The sequence below is a fragment of the Chenopodium album genome, chromosome 9 (genome assembly GCF_948465745.1).
Source record: "Chenopodium album chromosome 9, dcCheAlbu1.1, whole genome shotgun sequence".
In the NCBI taxonomy this organism is placed as follows: domain Eukaryota; kingdom Viridiplantae; phylum Streptophyta; class Magnoliopsida; order Caryophyllales; family Amaranthaceae; genus Chenopodium; species Chenopodium album.
In genome coordinates this window covers 30,674,393-30,700,379 of record NC_137842.1, presented here as the reverse complement: position 1 = coordinate 30,700,379, position 25,987 = coordinate 30,674,393, and the positions used below count along the sequence as shown (strand labels likewise).

General features: G+C 39.7%; 1 protein-coding gene across 2 annotated transcripts; it reads left to right on the top strand.

Annotated features, from left to right (window-relative positions):
- The first annotated feature begins 22,113 nt into the window (after nucleotides 1-22,113).
- Nucleotides 22,114-25,161, top strand: LOC145559699 (uncharacterized). 2 transcript variants are annotated; one of them, XM_081621055.1, is made up of 6 exons: nucleotides 22,114-22,407; nucleotides 22,676-22,833; nucleotides 23,194-23,271; nucleotides 23,755-23,820; nucleotides 23,940-23,987; nucleotides 24,081-25,161. In XM_081621055.1, the coding sequence occupies exons 2-6, from the start codon at nucleotides 22,804-22,806 to the stop codon at nucleotides 24,183-24,185; spliced, it is 327 nt and encodes a 108-aa protein (XP_081477181.1). In that variant the 5' UTR covers nucleotides 22,114-22,407; nucleotides 22,676-22,803; the 3' UTR covers nucleotides 24,186-25,161. The 2 variants fall into 2 exon arrangements, with proteins under 2 accessions (XP_081477181.1, XP_081477179.1); XM_081621053.1 differs by having other exon boundaries at nucleotides 22,114-22,833.
- Nucleotides 25,162-25,987: the final 826 nt, after the last annotated feature.

Below are 25,987 nucleotides of genomic sequence, written 5' to 3'. Positions count from 1 at the left end.
CCTGCTCTGCTTCTATTCTGCTGGCTGCCTTGCTTGCTGTCTACTCTTGCTGTGCTGGTCAGCAGGTGCTGCATTCTGTGCAGCAGCTTCTGTTTGCTGCTGCTTGCTCTGTGCTCTGGTTTTCTGCTGCTGTAGACTTGCTGTACTGCTGCTCCTTGTTGCTGTTGTTGTTGCTGTCCTGCTGACTGTGTTGATGTTATGGTCAGAGGCTGCTAGTGCTGTTGTTCTGATGGTGCAGGGGTATGAAGAGAACACTAACCTGAAAGCCAAGGCTGAGAAGCTGGAGAAGGAGGATGCCCATGCTCAGATAAACTTTGTAGCAACTCTGGAGGCAGAGCTAAACCGCCTGGTTGCTAAAAGCGATGCTGACAACGACGCCCGCATGAAGATCGCCTGGGCTGCCTTGTACCCAGACAAGGTTTATGGCATCTGGGCACTGGCTCACAGGAACGCCGAGGACGTGGTGTACTTGAGAGAGAAAGGTGAGCCAGAGCCTGAGTCCTTCGACGCTTGGGCCAACGCCAACACTGAGCTTCCCGCGCCTGAGCTACCTGGTCCTGGTGAAGCGCATGAGATTCCCTTAGATGATGAGGAAGAGAAGGAGGACCAGGAGGAGCCGCCTGTGGGCCAGAAGTGATTTTTAGCGGCAGTATGCCAACTCTTTTTTTTTTCTTTAATCTGCGGAAGTATGCCAAAAACATGCTATTCCGGCCTGCGTGCCGAGTATCCTTGTATATACCGGCTGAGGAGCCGGGTAATCAATAATTTCTATCTTCTCCCAGATGAGGTCCGGTTAACATTTGATCCACTACAACCGTTTGGTTGGGTGGACTTTTTATGAATGCACCGACTGAGTCAGTTTTGTTCATTTTGCATTTATGTTTGGATTTCAATTTTTGCATTTGTGGGTATACGCCTAATTTTTGCCTAACTTATTAAAAGCATGCGGCGATTTTTTGCCTAACTTATTAAAAGCCGGCTATCCTTGCCCTTGGACGGCTGTGTGGTTTGTTTCAAATTGAGTTGGTTGATTGACTTAGGAACGTCTGATGCTGCAAAGAGCATGATACGTTTGTAAGTCAATCAATCACAGTAGTGATTGCCCCAAACCAAGTGCACATCCGTACACCAACAGGCATTCCAGTCACTAACCAAACGGTTTTTCTCCGTCTTGGTAGAGATTGCATAGCCATTGCACAACTCTTTTGCCCCAATTGGGATAGAAAGTGCAACTTTGGAATAAATAACCTAAGTGAGAATTTCAGCCGGTGACCGACTGATGCCCCGGGGCATCCGGCATTCGGTAACTTGATCATTCTCCACAGATCATTCTGGTCAGACGCTTATGAGTTGACCAATTTGGTCGTTCAATTTTTGCCGTCTGCATAGGTACGTAGAACCGACAAATAGTCTGTTCTCTGCGACGATTGCACCCGGAGGGGTGTCGCCGAACGCCTTTTGTTCATGTTAGGACAGGCGGTTTCATAAAATAAGCAACCATCCGGCCGTTTTAGCCTTTGGTCTTGTTTAAGACCGGTTGTATAGCTACTATGCGTTTTTGTGCTTAGTTTTTAATCGAAGCATTATTACAACGTTGAATTTACACTAAGTGTCGAACTTAGTTGGTTAAACAAAAAAGTCCATCTGGGTATTACCCAGGCGAACAGGAAATTATTAAATCAGACCAAGTATCAAACTTAGTTAAATAAACAAAGGATCCGTCTGAGTATTACCTAGGCGGTCAAACAATTATAACCTTTGCTAAGTATCAAACTTAGTTAGTTAGATGAAGAATCCATATGAGTATTACCCAGGCGGATAATCAAAAAACAACAAAACAATATTGCAAACAAAGTCTAAATTCTCATTAATTGACTCACTGTTTACAAAAAATTTACATTCTCAGAAGTAGTACTTTTTCAAATTGTCTACATTCCAAGTTCTAGGCAAGCGTCTGCCGTCTGGAGTTTCCATACAGTAGGTGCCGTCTCTTACTTCTTCATAGATCCGGTAGGGACCTTACCAATTTGGAGTTAGCTTTCCCAGCTCATTGGCCCTACCGGTTGCCTCCATTTTCCGTAACACTAAGTCGTCAACTTTCAAGGGACGCTTGTGTACTTTCTTGTTGTAGGCTCTGGTCATTCTCAGACGGTAAATCTCATGACGCAAGGCGGCATTGCCCCTGCGTTCTGGGAGTTAATCCAATGCGTGGCGCATTGCTTCCCAGTTTGCCTCTTCATCATATAGCATGACTCTGAGAGTCGGCTCGTAATGTTTGATGGGAAAGACGGCTTCAGCACCGTAAACCATGAGAAATGGGGTTTCACTGGTTGCCCCCTTTGCTGTTGTCTGGATGGCCCATAGGACATGGATTAGTTCTTCAGGCCACAAGCCACCGACTCTTTCAATTTTCTTCTTAATGCCGTCTGAGATTAGTTTGTTGAAGGCTTCAACTTGGCCGTTTGCTTGGGGTCGGCCGACTGATGTAAAACAACTTGAGATCCCTTGATCTCCCAACCAAGTTTTGAGCTGAGGCGTCTCAAACTGAGGACCATTATCGAAAACCATAGACATAGGCACCCCATAACGGGTGATAATGTTCTTCCTGATGAAGGAAATTACGTCAGAGGTCTTGATGTTCTTAATCGCCTCAACCAACACCCACTTGGTGAAATAATCTACAACCACCAAGATGTAGCACTTTCCGCCTGGAGCAAGCGTGTAAGGACCTAAGATGTCCATGCCCCATTTTGCAAACGAGATTGGGCTGTGGATGGCTGTCAGATCAGTAGCCGAACGGTGAATAAGTTTGCCAAATTTTTGGCACTTATCACATTTCTTCACCAACTCCTTGGCATCTGCCTCAAGAGTGGGCCAAAAATAATGTCGTCTGGCTCTGACGGCTAGGGACCTACCGCCTATGTGGGAGGCGTAGAATCTCGAGTGCAAGTCTTCGAGAACTTCCTTCCCCTTTTCTCTGGGTGACACACTTCAACAGAGGCTTCAGAAACCCCACCTTGAAGAGTTCTCCATTTCTCAACTCGAAGCTTGCAGCTCGCTTCTTCAGGACGACTGCCTCCTGTGGCGAATCAGGAAGTGTACCGTTTGAAAGGTAGGCCCGAATGCCATCCATCCAAGTAGAGCTTCGGTCAAGAGTTCCAATGGGATCTTCATAGATGCTTCTTTTTTCAAGTACTTCCCAGAAGACTGACCGAGAAGTATCATGGCAAGCGGAAGATGCCAGTTTTGACAGTGCATCCGCCTGGTTGTTGTCCGACCTAGGCACTTGATTCAGACGAAATTTCTCAAGTGCCCCAGCCTCTTCTTTGACTGCCTGAAGGTATTTGATCATAGCCGGATGAGTTGCCGCATATTTTCCCTCATACTAGCTAACGACCAACTGTGAATCAGAGTAGGCGTCAATTTTCATTGCCCCTGCCGCCTTACACATTCGGATACCGGCTAGCGGGGCTTCATATTCCGCCTCATTTTTAGAGGCTTGAAACTTGAACCGTAGTGCATACTCATATCTGTCCCCTTCAGGAGACTCGTAGATTACACCTGCACCACAGCTATTCTTTGTAGAGCTCCCGTCTACATACACTTTCCAAACCTGATCAAGATTATCCGGAGCCACTGGACGGGTCATTTCAACAATTAAGTCGGCAAACGCCTGAACTTTCACTGCCTTTCTTGGTTCGTAAGTGATTTAAAGACTTTGCATTTAAATAGCCCATTTCAACATTCTCCCGGATGACTCCAAGGTGGACATTGGCCGCTTGAGTGGCTGGTCGGTGTAAATCACCACCAGATGTGCCAGAAAGTAAGGCTTCAGCTTTTTGAATGCCATATACAAAGCAAGGCCAAAATTTTCAACCATGGGATACCGGAGTTTAGCATTTTTTAGAACATGGCTAATGAAGTAAACCGGGAGCTGAACGCCGTCTCGCTCAGCAAGGAGAACGGCACTGAGAGCATGATCTGAGACGACTAAATACATGTACAACGTCTCCCTAGGCAAAGGACTGACCATCCTGGGTAGAGAATGCAGATGTCCTTTTAACTTCTAGAATGCTGTCTCAGCATCGTCTCCCCATTCAAACCTGGTCTTCTTCCTGATTGCTTGGAAGAAGTAAAGGCATTTGTCGCCTGACCGGCTGAGGAACCTCCCCAAGGCGGCCAGGCAACCAGTGAGTCTCTGAACTTCCTTGACAGAACGGGGTGACTTCATGTCAATCACCGCCTGTATCTTTTCGGGGTTAGCCTCTATCCCCCTTTGATCAATCAGGAATCCGAGAAACTTCCAAGACTCAACACCAAAGATGCATTTCTTGGGGTTTAACATGACCTTATGCCGCCTTAGGGTGGTGAATGTTTCTCGCAGATCAGCAAGGTGATCCGCCTATTTCTTGGATTTGACTATCATGTCATCAATATACGCCTCCACATTCCTCCCAATTTGATTAATGAAGACCGTATTAATCATCCGTTGGAAAGTGGCAGGCGCATTTTTCAAGCCAAACGGCATCACAGTATAACAGAATAACCCCAAATTAGTGACGAAGGCCGTCTTATCTTGATCTTTCTTCCAGAGGGGTATCTGATGGAAGCCAGAATAGGCATCCATAAAGCTCATCAAGGCATGATCGGCTGTAGAGTCGACCAGACTGTCGATCTTTGGTAGCGGGTAATTGTCCTTTGGATATGCCTTGTTGAGGTCTGTGTAATGAACACACATGCGCCAGGTCCCATTCGTTTTTTTAACAAGGACCACATTGGCCACCCAGTCGAATGAACCTGGCGTCTAGCAGCTTTTTAACTTCGGCAGCTGCCGCTTGACTTCTTTCCTCGCCGTGGTTTCTTTTCTTTTGCTAGATGTGCCTCTTTTTGGGTTCCACGACGAGTTTATGGACAGCGAGATCCGGGCTGACGCCTGGCATCTCTTCCACTTCTAAGGCAAAAATGTCTTTGAATTCCTTCAGCAGAAGGTGCAAGCTTGCACCTAGAAAAGCATGAGCAACCGTCCCAACCTTTACAGTACGCTCTGGACGGCTATAATCCAGAACGAGATCAATGTTTTCAGCAGCCGGTTGGGGACGGAGCTCGTCTGACCGTTCACAGGTCAGCTATTTTTTCTCTTTCTTCACCTCTACCAACAGAGGTGCCTTTCTTTTCTTCCCGACTGCTGTTGAGGCAGGTACTGGGTTGGCATCCTTGACGTTGTTAAGGTCTATTGGTTCCTGGCCGGCTGGGGCCCTAGTATCTTTGACGGCTGAGAGATAGCACTCTCGGGGCGTCTTCTGATCCCCATTCAAGGAACCAACAGAGCCATCATCCCTCTCATATTTGATGAGCATGAGAGACGGGATGATTACCGCCTTGGCTTCGTTGAGAGTTGGCCGGCCAAGATATAATGTTGTAGGCGGTCAACTCCTCAACGACCAAGAACCTGACGACAATATGTCGTCCCTGGCCTTTCTCTCCCAGCCGGATGGGTAAGTCAATTCTTTCGGCTGGGTAGACCATCCCACCCCCAAAACCAACCAAGGGGTGGGTGACCGGATGCATGCTGCTGACATTGTATTTCAGCTTTTGCAGCCATCGGAGGCTGATGATGTCTGATGAGCTGCCGGTGTCAATAAGGATCCGTCCAACCAGCTGGTTGGCAACCTTACATTCAATGACGACCGGGTCATCATGCTGACGACGGACGCTACCCCTGTCCTTCTCAGTGATCAGGACGTATGGGAAGGAGGAGCTTGCAGACGCCTGCTCATCATCATCTTTGTCCATCTTTCGAAGATGGCTCTTGGTGACCCGGATGGTAGGGCCACCACATGAGAACCCGCCTGCTATTGTGTAGGCCGGCTCCTTGTCGGTATCCGAGCTACTAGCAGGCTGGGGGGGTAGTCTTGGAGGACTGACCCTTGTTCTTCTTCTTTGTCCCGGCTGGGGACTAAGAAATGTAGGACTTTAACATCCCCTTGTCAGCCAGACGGTCCAACGCCCGTTGAAGGCTGAAGTAGTCGTTGGTGTCATGGCCAACTTCCTCATGGTATTGGCAGAATTTGTTTTATTTCCTTAATTGAATGTAACTTTTCATTGGATTCGGCTTCTCTAGGGACAGCCGGTCCTTAATTTCCATGAGGATGGAGTTGCAGTCCTTGTTAAACTCGTACTTAGGGACGTACGGTTTAAATTCTTTCTTCTTCTTCTGGGACGGCTGGTCAGAATCACTAACCGCCCAAACTTCTTTTCTTTTCTTACTCTCTTCTTTATTTTTGGCCTGCTGAGCAGGCTGGCTGTCTTTCTGTTTGTCGGACTTCTTGGAGTCCGACTGATTACCAGGCGAGCATAGGTCGGTTGCTTGAATATAGCTTTCCGCCTCCCTCAAGGCCGCCTGTAAAGTAAAAGCCTCTTTTCTGACTAGGTCGAACTTAAAAGTCGACCCGTCTCTCAGACCCTTGAAAAAGTCTGTAAAAGCTACCTCATCAGACAGTCCCTGAATATAAATTCTAATCAGATTGAACCGCCTGACATAGGAGCGCAACCCTTCTCTCTCCCCCTGCTTAATGGTACTTAAGTCTAGGCTTGTTTTCTTAGCAGGGATGTTCATTGAGAAGTTGGAAGCAAACAGGAAGGCAAGCTTCCTGAAACTATCAATGGACCCGGATGGCAAATTGCCAAACCATTGTTGGGCAATGCCTTTCAATGTAGCCGCGAAGCATCGACACCAAGTGGCATCATCCAACCCCTGTAAGTACATGAGTTGGTGTAAGCCATGAGGTGATCTTTCGGGTTGGTGGTACCATCATAGGTACCCACCAATACATTCTTAACCTTGGCCGGCTGTGCCGCCTCGGTTATCTCCCGGGTGAACGCAGAAGGTTGTTCTCCCAGATGAAGCAGACGGAGCTGCCAGTCCAGTGGCTGGACATTGTGATATGTCGCTTGACCTCCGAAGAGGGCCGGCTGCATATAGTAAGGTCGGTACTGACCGTAGACCTGAGAAGGTACATATGGTGCAGTCCCGATCATCTGAGGGCTAGAGTTGACGGTATTACCGCCTGTGTGACTCTCATGCAAGGAAAGAGCATTCCCTGCAGAAGTATTGTTGAAGCTGTTTGGAAAATTCGACGTAGAAACCAACTCAGACAACTGTTGATTTCTCTTCCAGTTGATAATCGCCCGGGCATCAAGAGTTGATTTTTTACTTCCCGCCGGCTGTTGGGTCCGGCGGGTATTGTTGGTATTCCTCTTAGGAAGAAGAATTTTGTACCAATCAATGGTCCCGGCTGCCTTCTCCTTTGGAGAAGGAGTGGGTTGTCAATCTCTGACTGACTTCCCCTTTTCCAGAGGAGTCTTCTTAGCCGTCTAACCCCTACTATGGCCAGCCCGGATCTTAGTGATCAGTTCTTTAATTTCACCCTTGAAACTCTTCATGAATCTTATGAGTTCGTCTCGGGTGACAGGTGCTGATCCAGTTGCCGTATGGGTTTCCCCTTCTGGCTGCCCAGGAGGTCAATTTGCACCCGCCTGGGAGGCACCCCGCTCCAGAGTCTTTATGGGCCGAATGCGCTTAGTTATCTAAGAGCCATCATCAGCTGTATAGGTTTCGACCTGAGGATCTTCATCCTCCTGGTCTGTAAAAACTTCTGGGTCATCGCCCAGACGGTTAGGAGGTGGTACAGACTCTTGAGCCATCTTCGAGGTACTATCCCCACAGACGGAGCCAAATGTTTTGGGTATTTTTGTTCCTTAGGAGAGTTACAACACAAAGACTGGTCCGGTGTGGCCTGTACCTGCAAAACAAACGGAGACACCGGTTGGGTGGTGCTCCGCCTCCGACGAATAAGTTAGTAACTTGAAGGGAGAGAAAAAGGTGCGGAAATCTAGGTGGGTATCTGCTCGGATTCCAAGCTCAGATGTCTCTATCACAGGGACAGTTTGTAATAAATGGTAAAACGTGCCCTCCAAAAGAGGGGAATCTCCCTATTTAGAGGGTCCTCGGGATTGTGCCCCTGATTAGGTCACTTAACCCTAATCATTGGTGGGTTGCGCCGCATTGCGGCTTTCTCGGGATTTGGGCCTGAAGGCCGCCATTTTTTCCCTTGATTTCTTGAGTGACACGTGTCAAGCAGGGATAGGTCCACCTTGGGCCATCCTGGGGCTAACACGTGTCATCCTCTGATTGGACCACGTGGCGGGGTAAAATTACCCTAAACAAGTGTCATTTTTGGCACTCATTTGGTTCTCTTTAGGGTGGAATTAATGCTATTTTACAGCTCTTTTTATTTATTTTTCCCTTAGTTTTACTCTTTATCTCTTTAGTTTGCATTTTCTTGGCCGATTTTCTATTTTTATGCACTTCTTGGTTTATTTTGCTATTTTCTCTTTTATTTGTTTGTTTTCATTCATTTTTCAGGTTAAGATCATAATCCGAGGATTCTTAAGTCTCCTTTCCAAGTGTTACTTTGTTTGAGCTGCCTCCACCCTAAAATTTGAAGTTCAAGTTTGAAGGAGCGCAAAGTCTAGGTCTTCTAGCTAGTGCATTTAAGCGGTGGGGGCAACATTCTAGGTGTTGAACCCATCATGGAGACTATCTAAAGACTACCTCCTTTCGTGTTAATCAACATTATCAAGTGAAGCGCACAAGGAAGAGCAAAGTCGAGGGTGAAGGAGGCAGCCCTGATCCAAGCATGGGCGCGTGCGACACTGGCGCAGCCGCGCACTTAGTGGCGCAAGCGCGCCTCACCTTGGCGCAGGCGCGCCTCTTTGGGCCTATGTTGCATACCCTCCAAATGCGCGGTCGCGCATCCTCCTTGGTGAGGGCCGCGCCTGTACGGGTCTCTTTGGACGATCTAACTACCTTCTCTTTGTTATTTTTTACTATATAATGATTTTCGATCTGTTTTTAGAGGGAGTTAGTTCTTTTAGAATTAGAATAGAATTTTCGATCATTTTGTAGAGAGAGAAACTCTAGGTTGTTGTGAGAGAAGTTCTTGATTGAAGATTGAAGATTGATGATTGTAAGTATTTTTTTCCATTGATTTAAGGCAAGTTTGTAAGGATTTCTTTTACTTTAATTCAATCTTTAGCTTTGATTTACTTAATTTTTGTTGATTGTTTAATTTAATTGAATTTTATATTGGATTAGTTTGATTAGATTGATGATGATGAATTTGATGAATTTTGTAGCTTTGCTTTTGATTTCTTTGATAGATTGTGAGTAGTTTTCTTGCGAGGGATGTGGTGAAGCATGTATAAGTAATGGATAAAAATTAATTGGGGGTTTTTGATTAATTTGGTTGTGTGATTAAATTGGTTGATTGATTTTGTACATGTGTATGATATGAAGGGAGTGATCAATCTTGTTTTTCAGGCTAGATTGCATTGTAAGTTCACATTGATATGGAAAATTGATTTGTGTCTTGCATTTGTCGATTGAGTTGTCTAGTGAACTTCCTAGCTAGAGTCTCCCGTAGTTTGTGCTAGTTTCACCTCTAGGAGAATAACTATTGTAGCTCTCTTGATTGCATTATCGTTCTTCCTTCGCATTGCTTGAATCAATCATTGCCTATCCCAATTAATGCGTGTTCATTACATATGCATGTAGATCCAATTCCTAGTGTCTAGGTACTTTGTTTTCGCTTTTTGTTGGATTGGTTGAATTGTTACCCTACACTTCGTCAAAACCTTTGAAATAGCTTAGCTTTAGCATTATTATTCACCTCCCATTCCTAGTGGTTCAACCCTTGACTTACCCCTATACTAGTTATTAGGGTGTGTTGAGTGAATACAAATTTTTTTTTGCCTGGGGAAGATTAGTCCAACGACCTAGTCTCAAACCTTAGTCAAAATGGCGCCTTTCCGGGGAATGGCATAGTTGTTTCCTATTATCGTTGAGTCTATTTCAATAAATTTCAAAAATACTAAAAGATTTTTCTCTTTTGGCTACATTTGTAGTCGTGTTACTAATGTATTCGGGTTAGTGGTAATTTAAAATCTCATCCTAAGCTCCCATATACCACTTTGTAACACCCTAGATTTTCCTTTCCTTTAAATATCCATTCTTCTCTTTAAAATACGATTTAGGAATATCTAAGACATTATTGTCACCGTGAAAACGGCTAAGGCAATTATCAAAGATACACAGCGGAAGACTCAAAATTAAAAACCGTTTAAACAAGTCAACTCAAAAGTCAACCAAACGAAACTAAAGTTTAAAACCAAACAAACAAAGTTAAATAAAATCAAACTACAACTAGGAACCATTAAAGACCCTTATTCAAAACCGTTCCAAAACCAAACCTTTTTGTTAGTCCACATAAAATATGTCATAAATAAATAAAGCATAAAACACATCGTAACCTAATGAAAGCTAGCAAGATTCACTCTTCTCTCATGCCCCATCATGATTATGCTTCAATACCTGAAAAGTTTATCTCTACTTGTTTCCACTACTCTCCATTAAAATGGGGTCATCATAGGGCCAAGGTACAAACATGGCCAAACACACAAACATACACAATCAGCAAAGCTGAGTACATAAGCGTAAATTAAGCACACTAACATGCTTTCACCTATCAACACACTTACCTCATTACACCTGTTTACAACAACACACATCAATCAACAAAACACAATGACTAGACACTACATAATTCATTTAGCGTTGATTACGCATCGAACGGGTTTCCAACTATCCTCCCCCAAATAAATTGAGGTTAACTAACACGGGAGCTAACCGCGCCAGCGACAAAACCACTCAAAGGTGGCGGAATTCCTACGCATAATAATACATAAAAAGGAATGTACAACGTCCTGTACTTCATTAGAAGTTATGGTTAAATATAAAACCCCATAACTCCCCCCATTGTTCATACTCAAGGTATATATGTTCCAAGAGTTTTGTTGCGTAATCTCTTTCACTTTACGTTATTTACCTTTTATTGGACTTGGTGATGACTCTCAAAGCATAATAAAACAATCTACAATAATTATTCAATCAACCAACATACCAAATTCATTCTTGAATAATTAGTGACCACATATTATTTAATGTTGAACCCTTTTTAATTCTACCTCAGTGTCAAAGACACCTTAAACGCATAATGCGCCAAAAATCCTATCACTCGGTGTTAAAAACACCTTAAGTGCACAAAGGCACCAACATAAATTTATTCCTTGTGTACATAAACACTTATATAGCTCCTTCCTCATGCTTAAAGCATCAATAAAAATTATTTGAACCATAATAAAATTCCATTTCAATACTCCAAACATAATTAAACATGTAGTTTAATTAATCATGCATTCTAACATGCCATAAATAAAAGTGTGGTTCAAACACAACATGCCCAAAATATAATTTTCCAATTCATAAACCATCACAAATAATTCATGCTTCACAATTCAATCACCAACACCATTAATTTACAATTCCATACATAAACCTTAGCATGATACTACTTATAATTGATTTAAATCAAGCCTAGCATGATTCTACATCATCAAAACATGCTAAGTACGCATACGTACCTTGACTACGATTTTAAAATTGCCACGACTAGTAGAAATTGCTTACTTCAAAGTCTCCTACACATTAAATTCATAATAGAGTATTAATATCCACTTTAAACAAATTTCCAGCAATATATACTGTTTTAAAACCCCTCGTAATTTAATTAAAGTAAGCTGAAATTATATTTAAAACACCATAATTAAGTCCCAATTAGTGGGTAATTAAAATTTCTTCAACAAACATAATATTAAGTGTTCTACATAAAATTCCAGCACTTTATCATAATTAAAACTTGCTGTAATTAAGCTTTAAAACACTTAAAACAAAGGTCTACCCCATTATACATCATAATCCTTCAATAACTCATGAATCAAGAACCTAGGGTTTCAAAAATTGGTGCTTTTTAATTAAAAACCAAATCTGAAAATTAATTAACATGATTACAATAACCAAACATCAAAATTAAATCTCCAAACTCATAATTTACAATTAGATTAAAGCCTAGATTAGATCTGGGTAAGAAAGATTTGATTTTTAAAACTTTTTTTTTTTTGAAGGATGTGACTGCCGACAGCACACTAGGTGAACAAAGGGCTTTGGCAGCGGTTCAAACCCGGTCTAAGGCACTGGTTTGAACCGCTGCCTATGTGGGGGGGGTGCCAAAAACCCTCTTTTTAGCACCGGTTCAAAACCGGTGCCATAGGGTCAAATAGACACCGGTTAACCGGTGCCATATGCTCAATTAGGCACCGGTTAACCGGTGCCTTTAACTGCTCTCCCGCCATTTTTTTTTTTGTGGTAAGCTATTTTAGGCACCGGTTGGTGCCTAACCGGTGCCTATTCAACAAATATTTTTTTTTTGTTTTTTTTCCCAATTTTCATGCAATAATATTCTAAAAAAAAACCCTGTTTCCCGCAATAATAATAACCTGTAATTCCAGCAATTATATTAAATATAATAATTAATAATATTATTATTATAATAACTAATAATAATAATATTAATAATTATTACAATAAGATACAAAAATAATATTAAAAACAAGAATTCAATTATATATATAGATATAAATATTCCCAAACGCAATACAAAAAAAAAAAGTTGCTTACATATACAGATAATAGTAAGTAAATATATAATGAATAATAACTTATACAGTTCAAAAGTTAACATAAATAATTTACAATTACAATGCCATTTTCATGTTGAAGGTGATAAAAGGTGCCAACATGTCACGAACTTCATTAACCTCCTTAATTGTCAACGGACCATCCTTTTGGACCTTGCAAAACTTGAAATACAAAAACATTATGTTAAAATTAATTAATTAGGCAAAACAACATGTATTTTACCAAATATTACCTATATGACTTCTATGTAGCCCATTTCCTACATTACTTATCAAATGAACTATTTATTTCTCATAACATGTCAATGTTGGGTAGTTGTATGTGTGTAAGCCCTAAAATTGTATAGGAGAGCATTTTATTAAGGTTTATGACGCTTTTTACTCAAAATGGCCCGAATATGGCCTATATGACTTTACTTTGCCCATTTCCTACATTTCTTATTAAATGAACTTTATTTATCTCATAACATGTCAATATTATCTAGTTATAGGTGTATAAGGACAGAAATCACATCAAAAGAGCATATTAACACAAAATGGCCCAAATATGGTCCATATGACTTCTATTCAGCCCATTTTCTACCTTTCTTGTGAAATGACATGTTTGTTTGTCATAACATGCCATTGTTGGGTAATATTAGGTGTCTAAGGCTAGAAATCACATCAATATAGCATTTCAATAAGTTTAACAACGCATTTTACTCAACATGGCCGAAATAGGGCCTATATGACTTCTATGTAGCCCATTTCCTACATTACTTATCAAATGAACTATTTCTTTCTCATAACATGTCAATGTTGGGTAGTTGTATGTGTGTAAGCCCTGAAATTGTATAGGAGAGCATTTTATTAAGGTTTATGACGCTTTTTACTCAAAATGGCCCGAATATGGCCTATATGACTTTACTTTGCCCATTTCCTACATTTCTTATTAAATGAACTTTCTTTATCTCATAACATGTCAATATTATCTAGTTATAGGTGTATAAGGAAAGAAATCACATCAAAAGAGCATATTAACAAAAAATGGCCCAAATATGGCCCATATGACTTCTATTCAGCCCATTTTCTACCTTTCTGGTGAAATGGCCTTTTTGTTTGTCATAATGTGCCATTGTTGGGTAATATTAGGTGTCTAAGGCTAGAAATCACATCAATATAGCATTTCAATAAGTTTTATAACTTACCTCGTCAAGCTGTTGAGTGTCCGTACAATGAGTCGCAATGTCAAGCATGAATCTCATCACATACAAAGCACAATCAAGTCCATTCTCTTGTTGTGCGCACTAGCATATGACAAACAAATCACATCAGTGAAACATGCAAAGGAAATGAGCAAATATTTACTAACATAGATTTTCAAGATAATCACAATATCATGTAAATTACCAACGGTGACTTCCATGTTAGACCCTTTGGAGCACGACAATGTAGCTTCTTTATAACACTATAGTAAAAAAAATTACATTCAAATTTGATTAGTCGTATGATTACTAAATTAGTTATTATTAGCAATAATCATCACTAGGTTGCTACATATATTTACTTTTGCAATATAGACTTCACGAGCCACTTCTCCGATGATCGAGCTGAATCAAGGTGATAAATTGTGGTAGTGGAATTACAAATCATCATGAGGCTCCAATGCTCCCTACATAAGTTCAAAATAGACAAGCAAATTAATATTTAGGAGTCAACATATAATGAGGCCAAATCGATTGAATTTGACATGGTTAGACTTACTCTCTATAACATGGGGCGAATATGAACTTGACTCCCGCACACTCTGATTCCCTGATACTTTGTTCAACATAGTAAAACACATCATGAGGGTGGCCTATGATTCTAATAGTGGATAACTGCTTGGTGCATAACCACCCAACTTTACAAGGAGAATCAATGTCAGTTAAGTGCTCCTGTAGTGCTCTGCGTGCATGAACATTGAATAATTAATGAGATGTTGGATAATCACCATCAATTTGAATAACTTGAAAAAAGTATAGATTATGTGGGCATTGAAGTACCTCATGAATGTTTGAATGAGGGAAATGTTAAGCTTTGCACCATGTAGAAATTCCTTCACATCTTCTTTGCTGATCCATGCAACTACATCCTCATCATAGTGGAACATTGCCTTAGGAAGTGCAACTTCCATTGGATCGACCAAATGACAAGCACGGTTGTGAAGAAAGGTCATGTCAGCAGAGAGCGATTGAAGAACAATGTCTTCAACAAGTGGAGTAGGTGGCATGGGTGAACCTTTCGAAGAGTGCAACTTCGACGCTTGTTCACTCTTGGACCGTTGTTCACTTAGCTTCTTCTTAGGTTGATCAATTCTTTTAGGCTTCTCCACCATCTTTCTCTTTGAAGTTTTTCTTCCATGCGAAATCTGAAATAGTTTGAGAAAGAATAAGTTTATAAGTTGAGAAATGGAGAAAATGGCTTTATTTTGATGAAATGGGCCCAAAAACTTTAGAACCTAACTTTGCTTCTTTTATGTAATTTCAACACAAAATCACTAATAAATATGTAATTATGATATGGTTTGAGAATGTATAAGTTTATTAGTTGAGAAATGAAGAAAATAGGCAAGTGAGTAGCCATTTTGGCTCAAATGACCTTGATTTTGATGAATTGGACCCAAAACCTTAGAACTTGGCTATTTTTATGTAACTTCAAATGACAACCACTTATACATATGTGATTATGATATGGTTTGAGAATTTATAAGTTTATTAGTTGAAAAATGAAGAAAATAGGCAAGTGAGTAGCCATTTCGGCTAAAATGACCTTGATTTTGATGAATTGGACCCAAAACCTTAGAACTTGGCGATTTTTATGTAATTTCAAATGACAACCGCTTATAAATATGTCATTATTAGTTGTTTTGAGATGCAAGGAGTTTATAAGTTGAGAAATGAAGAAAATAGGCAAGTGAGTAGCCATTTCGGCTCAAACTGGCTTTATTTTGATGAAATGCGCCAAAAAACTTAGAACTTTGCTTCTTTTATGCAATTTCAACTCACAATCACCTATACATATGTAATTATGATATGGTTTGAGAATGTATAAGTTTATTAGTTGAGAAATGAAGAAAATAGGCAAGTGAGTAGCCATTTTGGCTCAAATGACCTTGATTTTGATGAATTGGACCCAAAACCTTAGAACTTGGCGATTTTTATGTAATTTTAAATTAAAAACACTTATAAATATGTCATTATGAGTTGTTTTGAGATGCAAGGAGTTTATAAGTTGAGAAATAAAGAAAATAGGCAAGTGTGTAGCCATTTCGGCTTAAAATGGCTTTATTTTGATGAAATGCTCCAAAAAACATAGAAATTTGCTTCTTTTATGCAATTTCAACTCAAAATCACTTATACATATGTAATTATTATATTTTTTGGGAATGTATAAGTTTATTAGTTGAGAAATGAAGAAAATAGGCAAGTGAGTAGCCATTTCGGCTCAAATGACCTTGATTTTGATGAATTGGACCCAAAAACCTTAGAACTTGGCGATTTTTATGTCATTTCAAATTAAAACCACTTATAAATATGTCATTATGAGTTGTTTTAAGATGCAAAGAGTTTATAAGTTGAGAAATAAAGAAAATAGGCAAGTGAGTAGCCATTTCGGCTCAAAATGGCTTTATTTTGATGAAATGCGTCAAAAAACTTAGAAATTTGATTCTTTTATGAAATTTAAACTCAAAATCACTTATACATATGTAATTATTATATGATTTGAGAATGTATAAGTTTATTAGTTGAGAAATGAAGAAAATAGGCAAGTGAGTAGACATTTCGGCTCAAATGACCTTGATTTTGATGAATTGGACCCAAAACCTTAGAACTTGGAGATTTTTATGTAATTTGAAATGAAAACCACTTATAAATATGTCATTATGAGTTGTTTTGAGATGCAAGTAGTTTATAAGTTGTGAAATGAATAAAATAGGCAAGTGAGTAGCCATTTCGGCTCAAAATGACTTTATTTTGATGAAATGCGCTAAAAAAATTAGAACTTTGCTTCTTTTATGCAATTTCAACTCACAATCACTTATACATATGTAATTATGATATGGTTTTAGAATTTATAAGTTTATTATTTGAGAAATGAAGAAAATAGGCAAGTGAGTAGCCATTTCGGCTCAAATGACCTTGATTTTGATGAATTGGACTCAAAACCTTAGAACTTGGCGATTTTTATGTAATTTGAAATGACAACCACTTATAAATATGTCATTATGAGTTTTTTTGAGATGCAAGGAGTTTATAAATTGAGAAATAAAGAAAATAGGCAAGTGAGTAGCCATTTCGGCTCAAAATGGCTTTATATATTTAAAATTGCTCAAAAAAATTTAATTTTTAAAAATATGCAAGTTCCGCCGCCCCGGGACACCCGAGGGAGCTGCCCCTTTCTGCCGGAACAGTGAAGGCAGCCAGCGCCGAGGCCACATCAGCCCCAACAACTACATGCCAAGGCTGTAGCAGCCACGGCAGGTAGCTGCCATGTCTTCTGCAGCCTCGGCAGCAGCCTGCCTAGGCTGCTGCTGCCTCGACAGGTGGCTGCCATGGCTGTAGCAGCACAGGCAGGTGCTGCCGAGGCTGCAACATCCATGGCAGCCGCCTGTCGAGGCTACAGCAGCCCAGGCAGGCTGCTGTCGTGGCTGCAGCAGCCTTGGCATGCGGCTGCCGGGGCTGCTGTGGCCTCGGCGCGGGCTGCCTTCGCTATTCCGGCAGCGTGGGCAACTCATTCGAGTGTCCCGGGGCGGCGGAACTTGCATATTTTTTTTTTAAAAAAAATTTGAGCAATATTTATTCAACTTGGCGGACCTTGCATATTGTGAAAAAAAAAAATATATTTGGCGGTTTTATTTTAAGAGTGCCTAACGGTTTAACACTTACAAAAATTGAGAAAAAAATAATTTACCTCCTTATTAATCAACTTCGCCCATGCACGTGGCCAATCAACGAAGCTACCTACAACTTGCCAAAGCGTTGTTATCTCAACCACCTTTATCGGTACGGGTAGTGGGATGTCTTCAAACCCCGCAACCACTGAATCGATCCCACCCGAGTAATGATGTGGCCCCGCCGTAGCACCCGTCGTCGGTTGGGCACTACCATACGCCACCCAACTCAACGTCGTACTATTTGCATGCCCCGGGGCTAGAAGTGCACACCGGGTGTCTTCTTACACAAGTATATATATAAAAAGAAGATAGATAAATAGGACTTTTACAACAGCATAGATAATATAACAAAATTCATTAAGGTAGAGGGTTACAAATCACCTATAACTCTGGAAATTCATGCGGTGTTGGATTTTCAAGCTCCCTCGAGTCCGCATGTGTAGGAGTAGGAACCTGCAACAGTACATCAATCATTGCACCTCAAATCTCAATTAACTCAGTATTTTAAAACTTTTAATAACCCAATTGATTTTACCTTAGGTGGCACATCTTCACCACGTATCTCATCTCCTCCATGTCTATCACCTTCTCCTTGTCCTTTTGGTTCAGAATATGAGTCGACCGGGGTACTCGTGAGGAACGGCAAAGTCGGTAAGTTCATCAGCTTCGCCCAAGCATTCAATTCACCAACTAACTCGTTGCGTACTTGTTCCTTAATTGATGTCACCTTGGCATCCAACTCCCCCGGTGAGTTAACACTGGCTTGAGATCTACACAATTTTGTGTATTTGGGACCCATCACCTTATTCCATCCAAGCAATGACCCTCCCGAACCTACTACTCGTCCTGGATGGTATGGCCTTCCCAAAGCCATGGTGAAAGGGTCATTCTCCACACTTGGTTCAAATTTGCCCTCCACCATCTCTTTAGTGTGCTCAAGCTATAGCATAAGGAAAAATGAGGTCAGTAAAACAGTTAATGTTTTGTACAGTGATTTAGATGCAAAAGTGACTTAATTTCAACAATTCATAGGTAACTTACAAGCCTATCCGCCAGTTTTTTGGCTTCCGGACCCTTGATGACCCATTTTCCGGTTTCCTTATCAAACGTATGGAGAGAACAAAAGAAATCACCAACACGACTTACCAATGCAGTGATCGTGGAAATAGAGGGGTCCTTCGATGCCACTAGAAGCGCTTTAGGGTATAAACCCGAAACGACCCACTCAGGTCTCTTTTCACCAAAAGTCTTAGGACCCATACGATGGACGTATTCCTTCTTTTCTGCATTGTTTTTATTTTGCTTTCGAAATTCCTACAAAACTAAAAATGTTAGTCTCATTACTACAAAAAGTGTCAAGCTATTATTCAATTGAGATCAAACTCACACAAACTTACAATGGATTTCTTTTGAGTCTTCATTCCAACGAACTCTTCCCAATCATCTTTTGACACGGTCGGCCATATTTTCCACGGGAGACGGTCATCCTCATAAGCATTCTTCTTCTTTGTTTTCTTCTTATTCTTTTAGATCCACCGATTAGTCAACTTGGTCTTAAAGCCTCTGAATCTTTCCGCTAATAAAGATTCAAACACCCTTCTCTTCTCGGGATCATTAGGAATAGAAAACAGCCTCTAAAAGCACAAATTAAAACAGATAATTAGTTTCTATTTAGTAACAACCATAAGGTTCAGGTATCTTAAATTGTCTAAATGTGCCAAAAATACACTTACCCTTGTATCATCCCAAAATGTTTGAATCAAACACGGAGGTACTTGCCGCATTACGAGTGTAATGGGGATTTTCCGCGATCATATGCCAACTTGATTAGCATATTGTCGACGCCAATTGGGCCCGGGTTGGCCTTTGTTGTCATACTCAATGACCATGGGACCGTCCGGTTTCTTAAAGCTTCTCGTCGGACCCCTTCTTTTTCTTTGAGATGGTGCCTTTTCCCCCCCCTCCACCAGCTGTGTTGTTTTCATCTTGTCCTTGGCCTTGACTTTCAGGAGTCGGGTTCTCACCAACAACTCACGTGCTGTATTTACAATAGGCGGTGTACGTTCAGCTGAAGTTACAAAATCGTCAAGCCTACGCTCGAACTCATCTTGAGCCTGATTCTCTTGCTCACCCAAGTCATCCTCCTTATTCACATCGTAAGGCACATCATTATCGTCCTCGTCTTCATCCTCGTACTCGTCCTCATACTCATCATCGTCAATGTCCTCTCCTAAATGAGGATCATGATCGTCCGCCATGAGATATAAGCACCTGTCAAAGCAATCATAAAACAATATTAGTGTATAGTAAAGTATATGCATGATAGTTATTATGGTTAATTAGAAGCTATTTAAGCCATTTTCACCTACTTATTATGGTCCTATAACCTTGTATATGCATGATAATGAGTACAAAATGGAAATTTTAATCTACAAACATGTTAAATATAATGAAAATAGGTTGTTAGAATGAATAAATGTTAGTTCATACACAAAAAAAAGGAGTTGGGTTAAGTAGAAGCTATTTAAGCCATTTTCACCTACTTATGGTCCTTTATAACCTTGTATATGCATGATAATGAGTACACTTAGGCAATTTCAAACTACAAACATGTTAAATATATTGAATATAGGTTGTTAGAATGAATAAATGTTAGTTCATACACAAAATAAAAGAATTGGGTTAAGTAGAAACTATTTAAGCCATTTTCACCTACTTATGGTCCTATAACCTTGTATACGCATGATAATAAGTACACTTAGGCAATTTCAAACTACAAATATGTCATTTTCGCCTACTTATGCTCCTATATACATGATAACTAAACTATATTTGCAATGAAACCATTACTAACTTTTAATCAAACTACCTCATTCTGAAATTTCTTTGTTGTGGTCTGATCGCATATAACCTGCTTTGTTGTCTATGTCATTTAGTACAACAGGTCTAGGTACAGTGAAAGGTGCTGAATCATCAAATGCATCATATTCTTCCTCATCCTCAACATCTCCAATGCCTAGGATTCTTCTTTTGTCAGCTAGCACTATAGACCATTTTGAATCCATTGGGTCAGTTACGTAGAAAACTAGCTTAGCTTGAGAAGCAAGGATAAATGGTTCCGCACTATCATTCAAGTGGCCAAGATCTACAAAAGTAAAGTCCTCATATTTGACGTTACGCCTGATATTATCAACCCACTTACACTTGAAAAGAGCAACCGTGAAGTCACAATAATCAAGCTCCCATATTTCTTGAATTCGACCATAGTATGACAACTCTGCATCGACAGGTGATTTATCCTTAGCACTTGCAAACTCCCTTGACGATGCCAAAAGAGTTACACCACTGTTTTCGGTGGAGGAAGATTTCAAATCATGACCTTCGGTCAAAAAAGTGTACCCATTGATGTCATATCCCTCAAATGAACGGACATCATCCCTAGGACCGTACGCAAGCCACCGTATTGTATCGGTCACATTAGTATCATTCAATCCACTAATTACTCGATCACAAAACCAATCAACAAACCTCTTATTATGCAACTGCATAAGTGCCCTTTCACCTTTGGATGGAAATTCGTCACGCAAACTAGCCATGTGCTCGTCTAAATATGGGTGCACATCGGAAACATGGTGCAACACATAAAGATGTGCTTGTAAGAGCTGATCTCGGTCTGGTGACATTCGTTTCGACCCAATTGTGCCATGACCATCAAGTCTACCTTCATGTCCAGAAGTAGGAAGACCAATAGGTTGAGCAAGGGCTATGTAGTCCGCCACAAAGTTACCTATCTCCTCACCCACGGTCCCTTTCATCATACTTCCTTCAGGGTGAGCCCGGTTCCGTACTTTATCTTGTAATGTACCCATGTGTCTTTCAAAAGGGTAGCACCACCTCATGAACACTGGACCGCACAACTTAATCTCACGCACCATATGAAGAACCAGATGAACCATTATGTCAAAAAATGAGGGTGGGAAATAAATCTCAAATTTTCACAAAGTCACAACCACATCTGCTTGCAAAGCATCTAATGTACAAGGATCAAGAACTTTGCTACAAATTGTATTGAAAAACGAACAAAGGCTTGTAATCGCTTCCCTCACGTGTTTCGGTAGAATACCACAGATTGCAATCGGTAGGAATACTTGCATCATAATGTGACAATCATGGGATTTCATACTTGTCAGCTTCAATTCTCCATTTAAGGTTACAAATCTTTTCATGTTAGATGAGTACCCTGATGGAACCTTAATGCCGTACAGACATGCACAAAACATACGTTTCTCTACCCTTGACAATGTATAGCAAGCCGGGGGTAAATAATTCTTTTCATCCTTCCCTTTACCCTTAACTTTCTTCTTTGACGCATCTTTGGCCTTTCCCTTGCTCTTCTCCTCACTACTACAAAAAGAGTACTTTCTCGACGCTGGGCCTTCGACGCTAGACAAGTAGCGTCATCTCTTAAATTTACTATGCGTGTTTTACCGACGCTTTTTAGCGTCGAAATCAGTTTTCGGCAGAAAAAAGCGTCGAGAAACTCTTGCACGTGACTAACACGTGAATTCAACTCACACGATTTCAAAATTTAGGAAAAAAGAAAAAAAACCAACCCTTTACCACTCAGTTATCAACCCTAACTATTCTTCTCACCTACATTCATAATTCTACAAAGAGGCTAGTGGAACCATGAATTGCAAACTCAGATCTTCGCTCCTCTTTGAATCAAATACAAATTCAGATCTTCGCCCCTCTTAAATCAATTTCTAAGCGTGCTACATCAGTTTTAAAGTTAGATCTTTGTCCGGCGTCCCTCTCTAATTCTATTTTTAAATGAGGTAAATAAATATAAGTTTAGATCTTTGTCTCTCTAAATCATTTCAAATTAAGATACATCAATTATATAATCAGATCTATCTAATTTTAATCAATTTTTTCCTCATCTCTGTGCCGACAACATTAAGGCGTATCTTTTGTTTTTGGTTTTTTTTTTCCTTTTTTATTTGAAATTGGGTTTTTTGATTGTTTTCAAAGCTTTTTTTCCATAATGTTACCAATGTATGGTCTGATGATGGGTTTAATTGATTGAACAATAAAAATTTCAAGGTTTCTTTAGTCTGGTGGGTTGTGCTAATCGGGTCAGGTGGGTAGGATGTCGGATCTGAGTATGGAGTTGTAGGAATCTAGGTGGGAAGAGCTCTGAAAAGAAGCTCGAAAGATTGAAGGTAATCTTGATGTTAAGCTTGTTGCTCGTTTTACCCAAGGTAACCTCATTTTTTTATTCTAATTTTTCTTGGGTATTTGTTCTTCTTAACATTTTGATTTGATTAATTTTGAATTGGGTTTAAATGGGTCTACATTGTGTTGAATTTATGTATCCTAAATTTGATTTCAGATTTCTATTACTTCATTACTTTATGTTTCATGTTTTTTTTAGTAGTTAGTTTGTTTTTGTATAAATTTGTGTTGTTTGTTTATAATTATGGTGATTGGGTGTAGATAGAGATCATTTAGTTACCAATTTGGTTAATTAGTTTTGTGGGCAGTGAATTTTTATCAGAAGAATAGAACTCTGACTGTGTTATATTAGATGGTGATTTAAGGTGAATGGATTGGAATTTCAGATTTTGGTTGAGTCTAGTTTGTATGAAAGCGATGACGAGGCATCGAAGAGGGAAGCGGTTTTGGCTTGCCTTAAAGAGGTATAAGAACCAAATTGGTGTGTGTTGAAGTTATGTTCTTGTTTCTGACATGAATTTTAGTTGATTTTGTCGAATTTGGGACTTCTTTCGGTTGATTTTTGATTATTGATTATAATTGTCAATTAGTCGACATAATTGTATGAATGCCCTAGACATAATTTATTATTGGTGATCTAATTTTTGCAACACCTTATTCTTGAGGTGGATTGTCTGAATCTTCATCATAATCTCAAGTGGGCACTATTACTGTGATATTGATTTGCATTAGTTTTGGTCAAATATTGCTTTTGTTTTAACTATATATGCTGCTTGTTTAATTTGGATTACTTGCTTGGTCCATTGCTCCCTATATTCCTATTATTGTGAACTTTTGGTAATTTTGGGCTGTGTTTTGCTTTTGCTGTTGAGTTGATTTCGTAATGCTGTTGAGGTAGCATTTTATGGCTAATCTGTAGATGGATTCTAATTTTTTGTTGTTCACAGGTGTATGAGTCAGACTTGACTGAACTATTTACCTGGACTTGCTCAAGATGTAATGGAATGACAAAGGTTCTTGACTTACTATTATTAAATTTCTGTTTACATGTTTTATTTTCTCAGATTATCTCTAGTGGGCATTATGTTTAGGTATGTATATTTCTTAATTAGAAATCGTTTCCTGTTAATAGGGATTTGAAATCATAGAGCTTATTGTTGATGTCCAGCATTGCTTGCAGGTGCGTAGTCACATCTTTATCTATCCTATATGCTTCACAGAATTTTTGTCAGTTCCTCACTTCTCTCTAATATCATTATTCTGTCTAATGCAGGAATATGTTGGGGTTGCTAAGGATCTAAATGCTATTATTGTTGCATTTAGAGGACAACAGGAACACAAGTTACATTTTTTTTTATTCAGAACTTTTTCTGTTTGAAATTGATACTTTTAAGGTTGGTTATTAGTCTTATTATGTAGAAAGTTATAATGTTTAGCTAAATTGTTGGTTATAAGAAAGCTTTACATACTCTGATACTTTCTCAGTGCTAAACAAAAAAAAATGATGCTTGGTCAACGTGTACATCTCTTTACATACTCTTTTTGTTAAGTTAAGAACTGAGTTGAAGACTACTATTATCAACTATGAAATAAGAGGATTACTCGATGCTCGATCAGTGATTTAGTGGCTTACAATTTTTTTTGTTCATGAGTTGATATTTATTTAGATAGTAATTAAAAATTCTTGTGTAAGAACCAATACATGAAATGGGTCTTGCTAGCCTTTTGCAGCCTCATGGCAGGTGACTTGGCAATAGCTTGTTGCAGGTACGTATGTGTTGTTGCTTTTGTTGTTAATTGTTGTTCGTTCTGTTTTTGTTCTTGTTTGATGTTGCTGCTATTATTGTATGATGTTACTGTTGCACGCGTTGTGGCGTTTTTGCATATTTGCTACTGCCTTCCATTACTGGCTGAGTTGCTGGCCCAATAATCTTCATGGCCGTGTTTGTGTCCTATCTTGTGTGTGTGTTCGTGAAGAATGTTCATGACTGAATACGGGGGAGAATGTTCAGGAAGGAATTAGTCGCTATAATCCTTCCCTGCTGCAGTTACTTTTGTTTGAGGATTATAGGTACAAGTCTGTTGATAATTTTACTTCTTTTTTTTTGGCATCACGCAACCTTCAAGGGCAGTTGCTTCCTCTAAATTTTGCTATCCTCGGATGTAATCTCCCACCATCCTGGCCTATATTATGGGGCATCATTTAGTTATAAAGGTTTTTCCTTCGTCCTCCATTCATCTCAAACTTTGCTTTACGCCCTCTTGCAAGCATATTAAGGATCAGCTAATTGGAGATTGATTGAAGATTTTTTTGGAAGAAATGAGCAGATTTGTTCCTCTATAACTAGTCACGAATGAAGTATAAGCTGGAGTTATATCTGTTGTAATAGAAAACTCATTACTATGAGATTTTGTACATGTACTATATTATAATTCTATTAAATAAAAAAAAGTTTGCCCCAATTTTTAGGTTTATATACATATTTTGGTTATATTTTCAGTATGAAATACGTTTTTTGGTAATTTTTTTTAGACGCATGATTTTTGGTAAATATATTTTTGGTTTCTTTTTTAAAGAATATGGACAAGAAAAAGTGTCCCTAACATAAAAAACAATGAAAGAAAAAAGCGTCGCCAAAATATTGAACATCAAATATTTGAAACTCTAGACACAAGAGTGTCACCAATCTAAGGATTTTAGACACAAAAAAGCGTCGGTAAAGTCGAATAAGTGCGCCAACTACTGCAAATTCGACGCTTCGTATATTTGTTTGGACATAGAAAAGCGTCGAGATTCTCGACGCTTTTTTATGTCCAAAAAAAATTCTCGACTCACTTATTTTCGACGCTTTTTAGTAGCATCGAGAAATATTTTTACGACGCTTTTTTGTGTCGAAAATAAGGTTTAAAAGCGTCGAAAAAGCACGCTTTTTGTAGTAGTGCCTTCCCTTTTTTCGAAACATTTTCATCTTCTATTCCCGGCTCCTTCCCCTTTCTAACCTTTTCTTGAGGCCACAATTCTGGACGAATCCCCATCTCTCTCAAATCTAACCGTGCACCCTTTCCGTCCTTTGTTTTGCCTGGGATATTCATAAGCGTCCCTAAAAAAGCATCACGCATATTCTTCTCTATATGCATCACATCAAGACAATGCCTAACGTCATGTTCTCTCCAGTACGG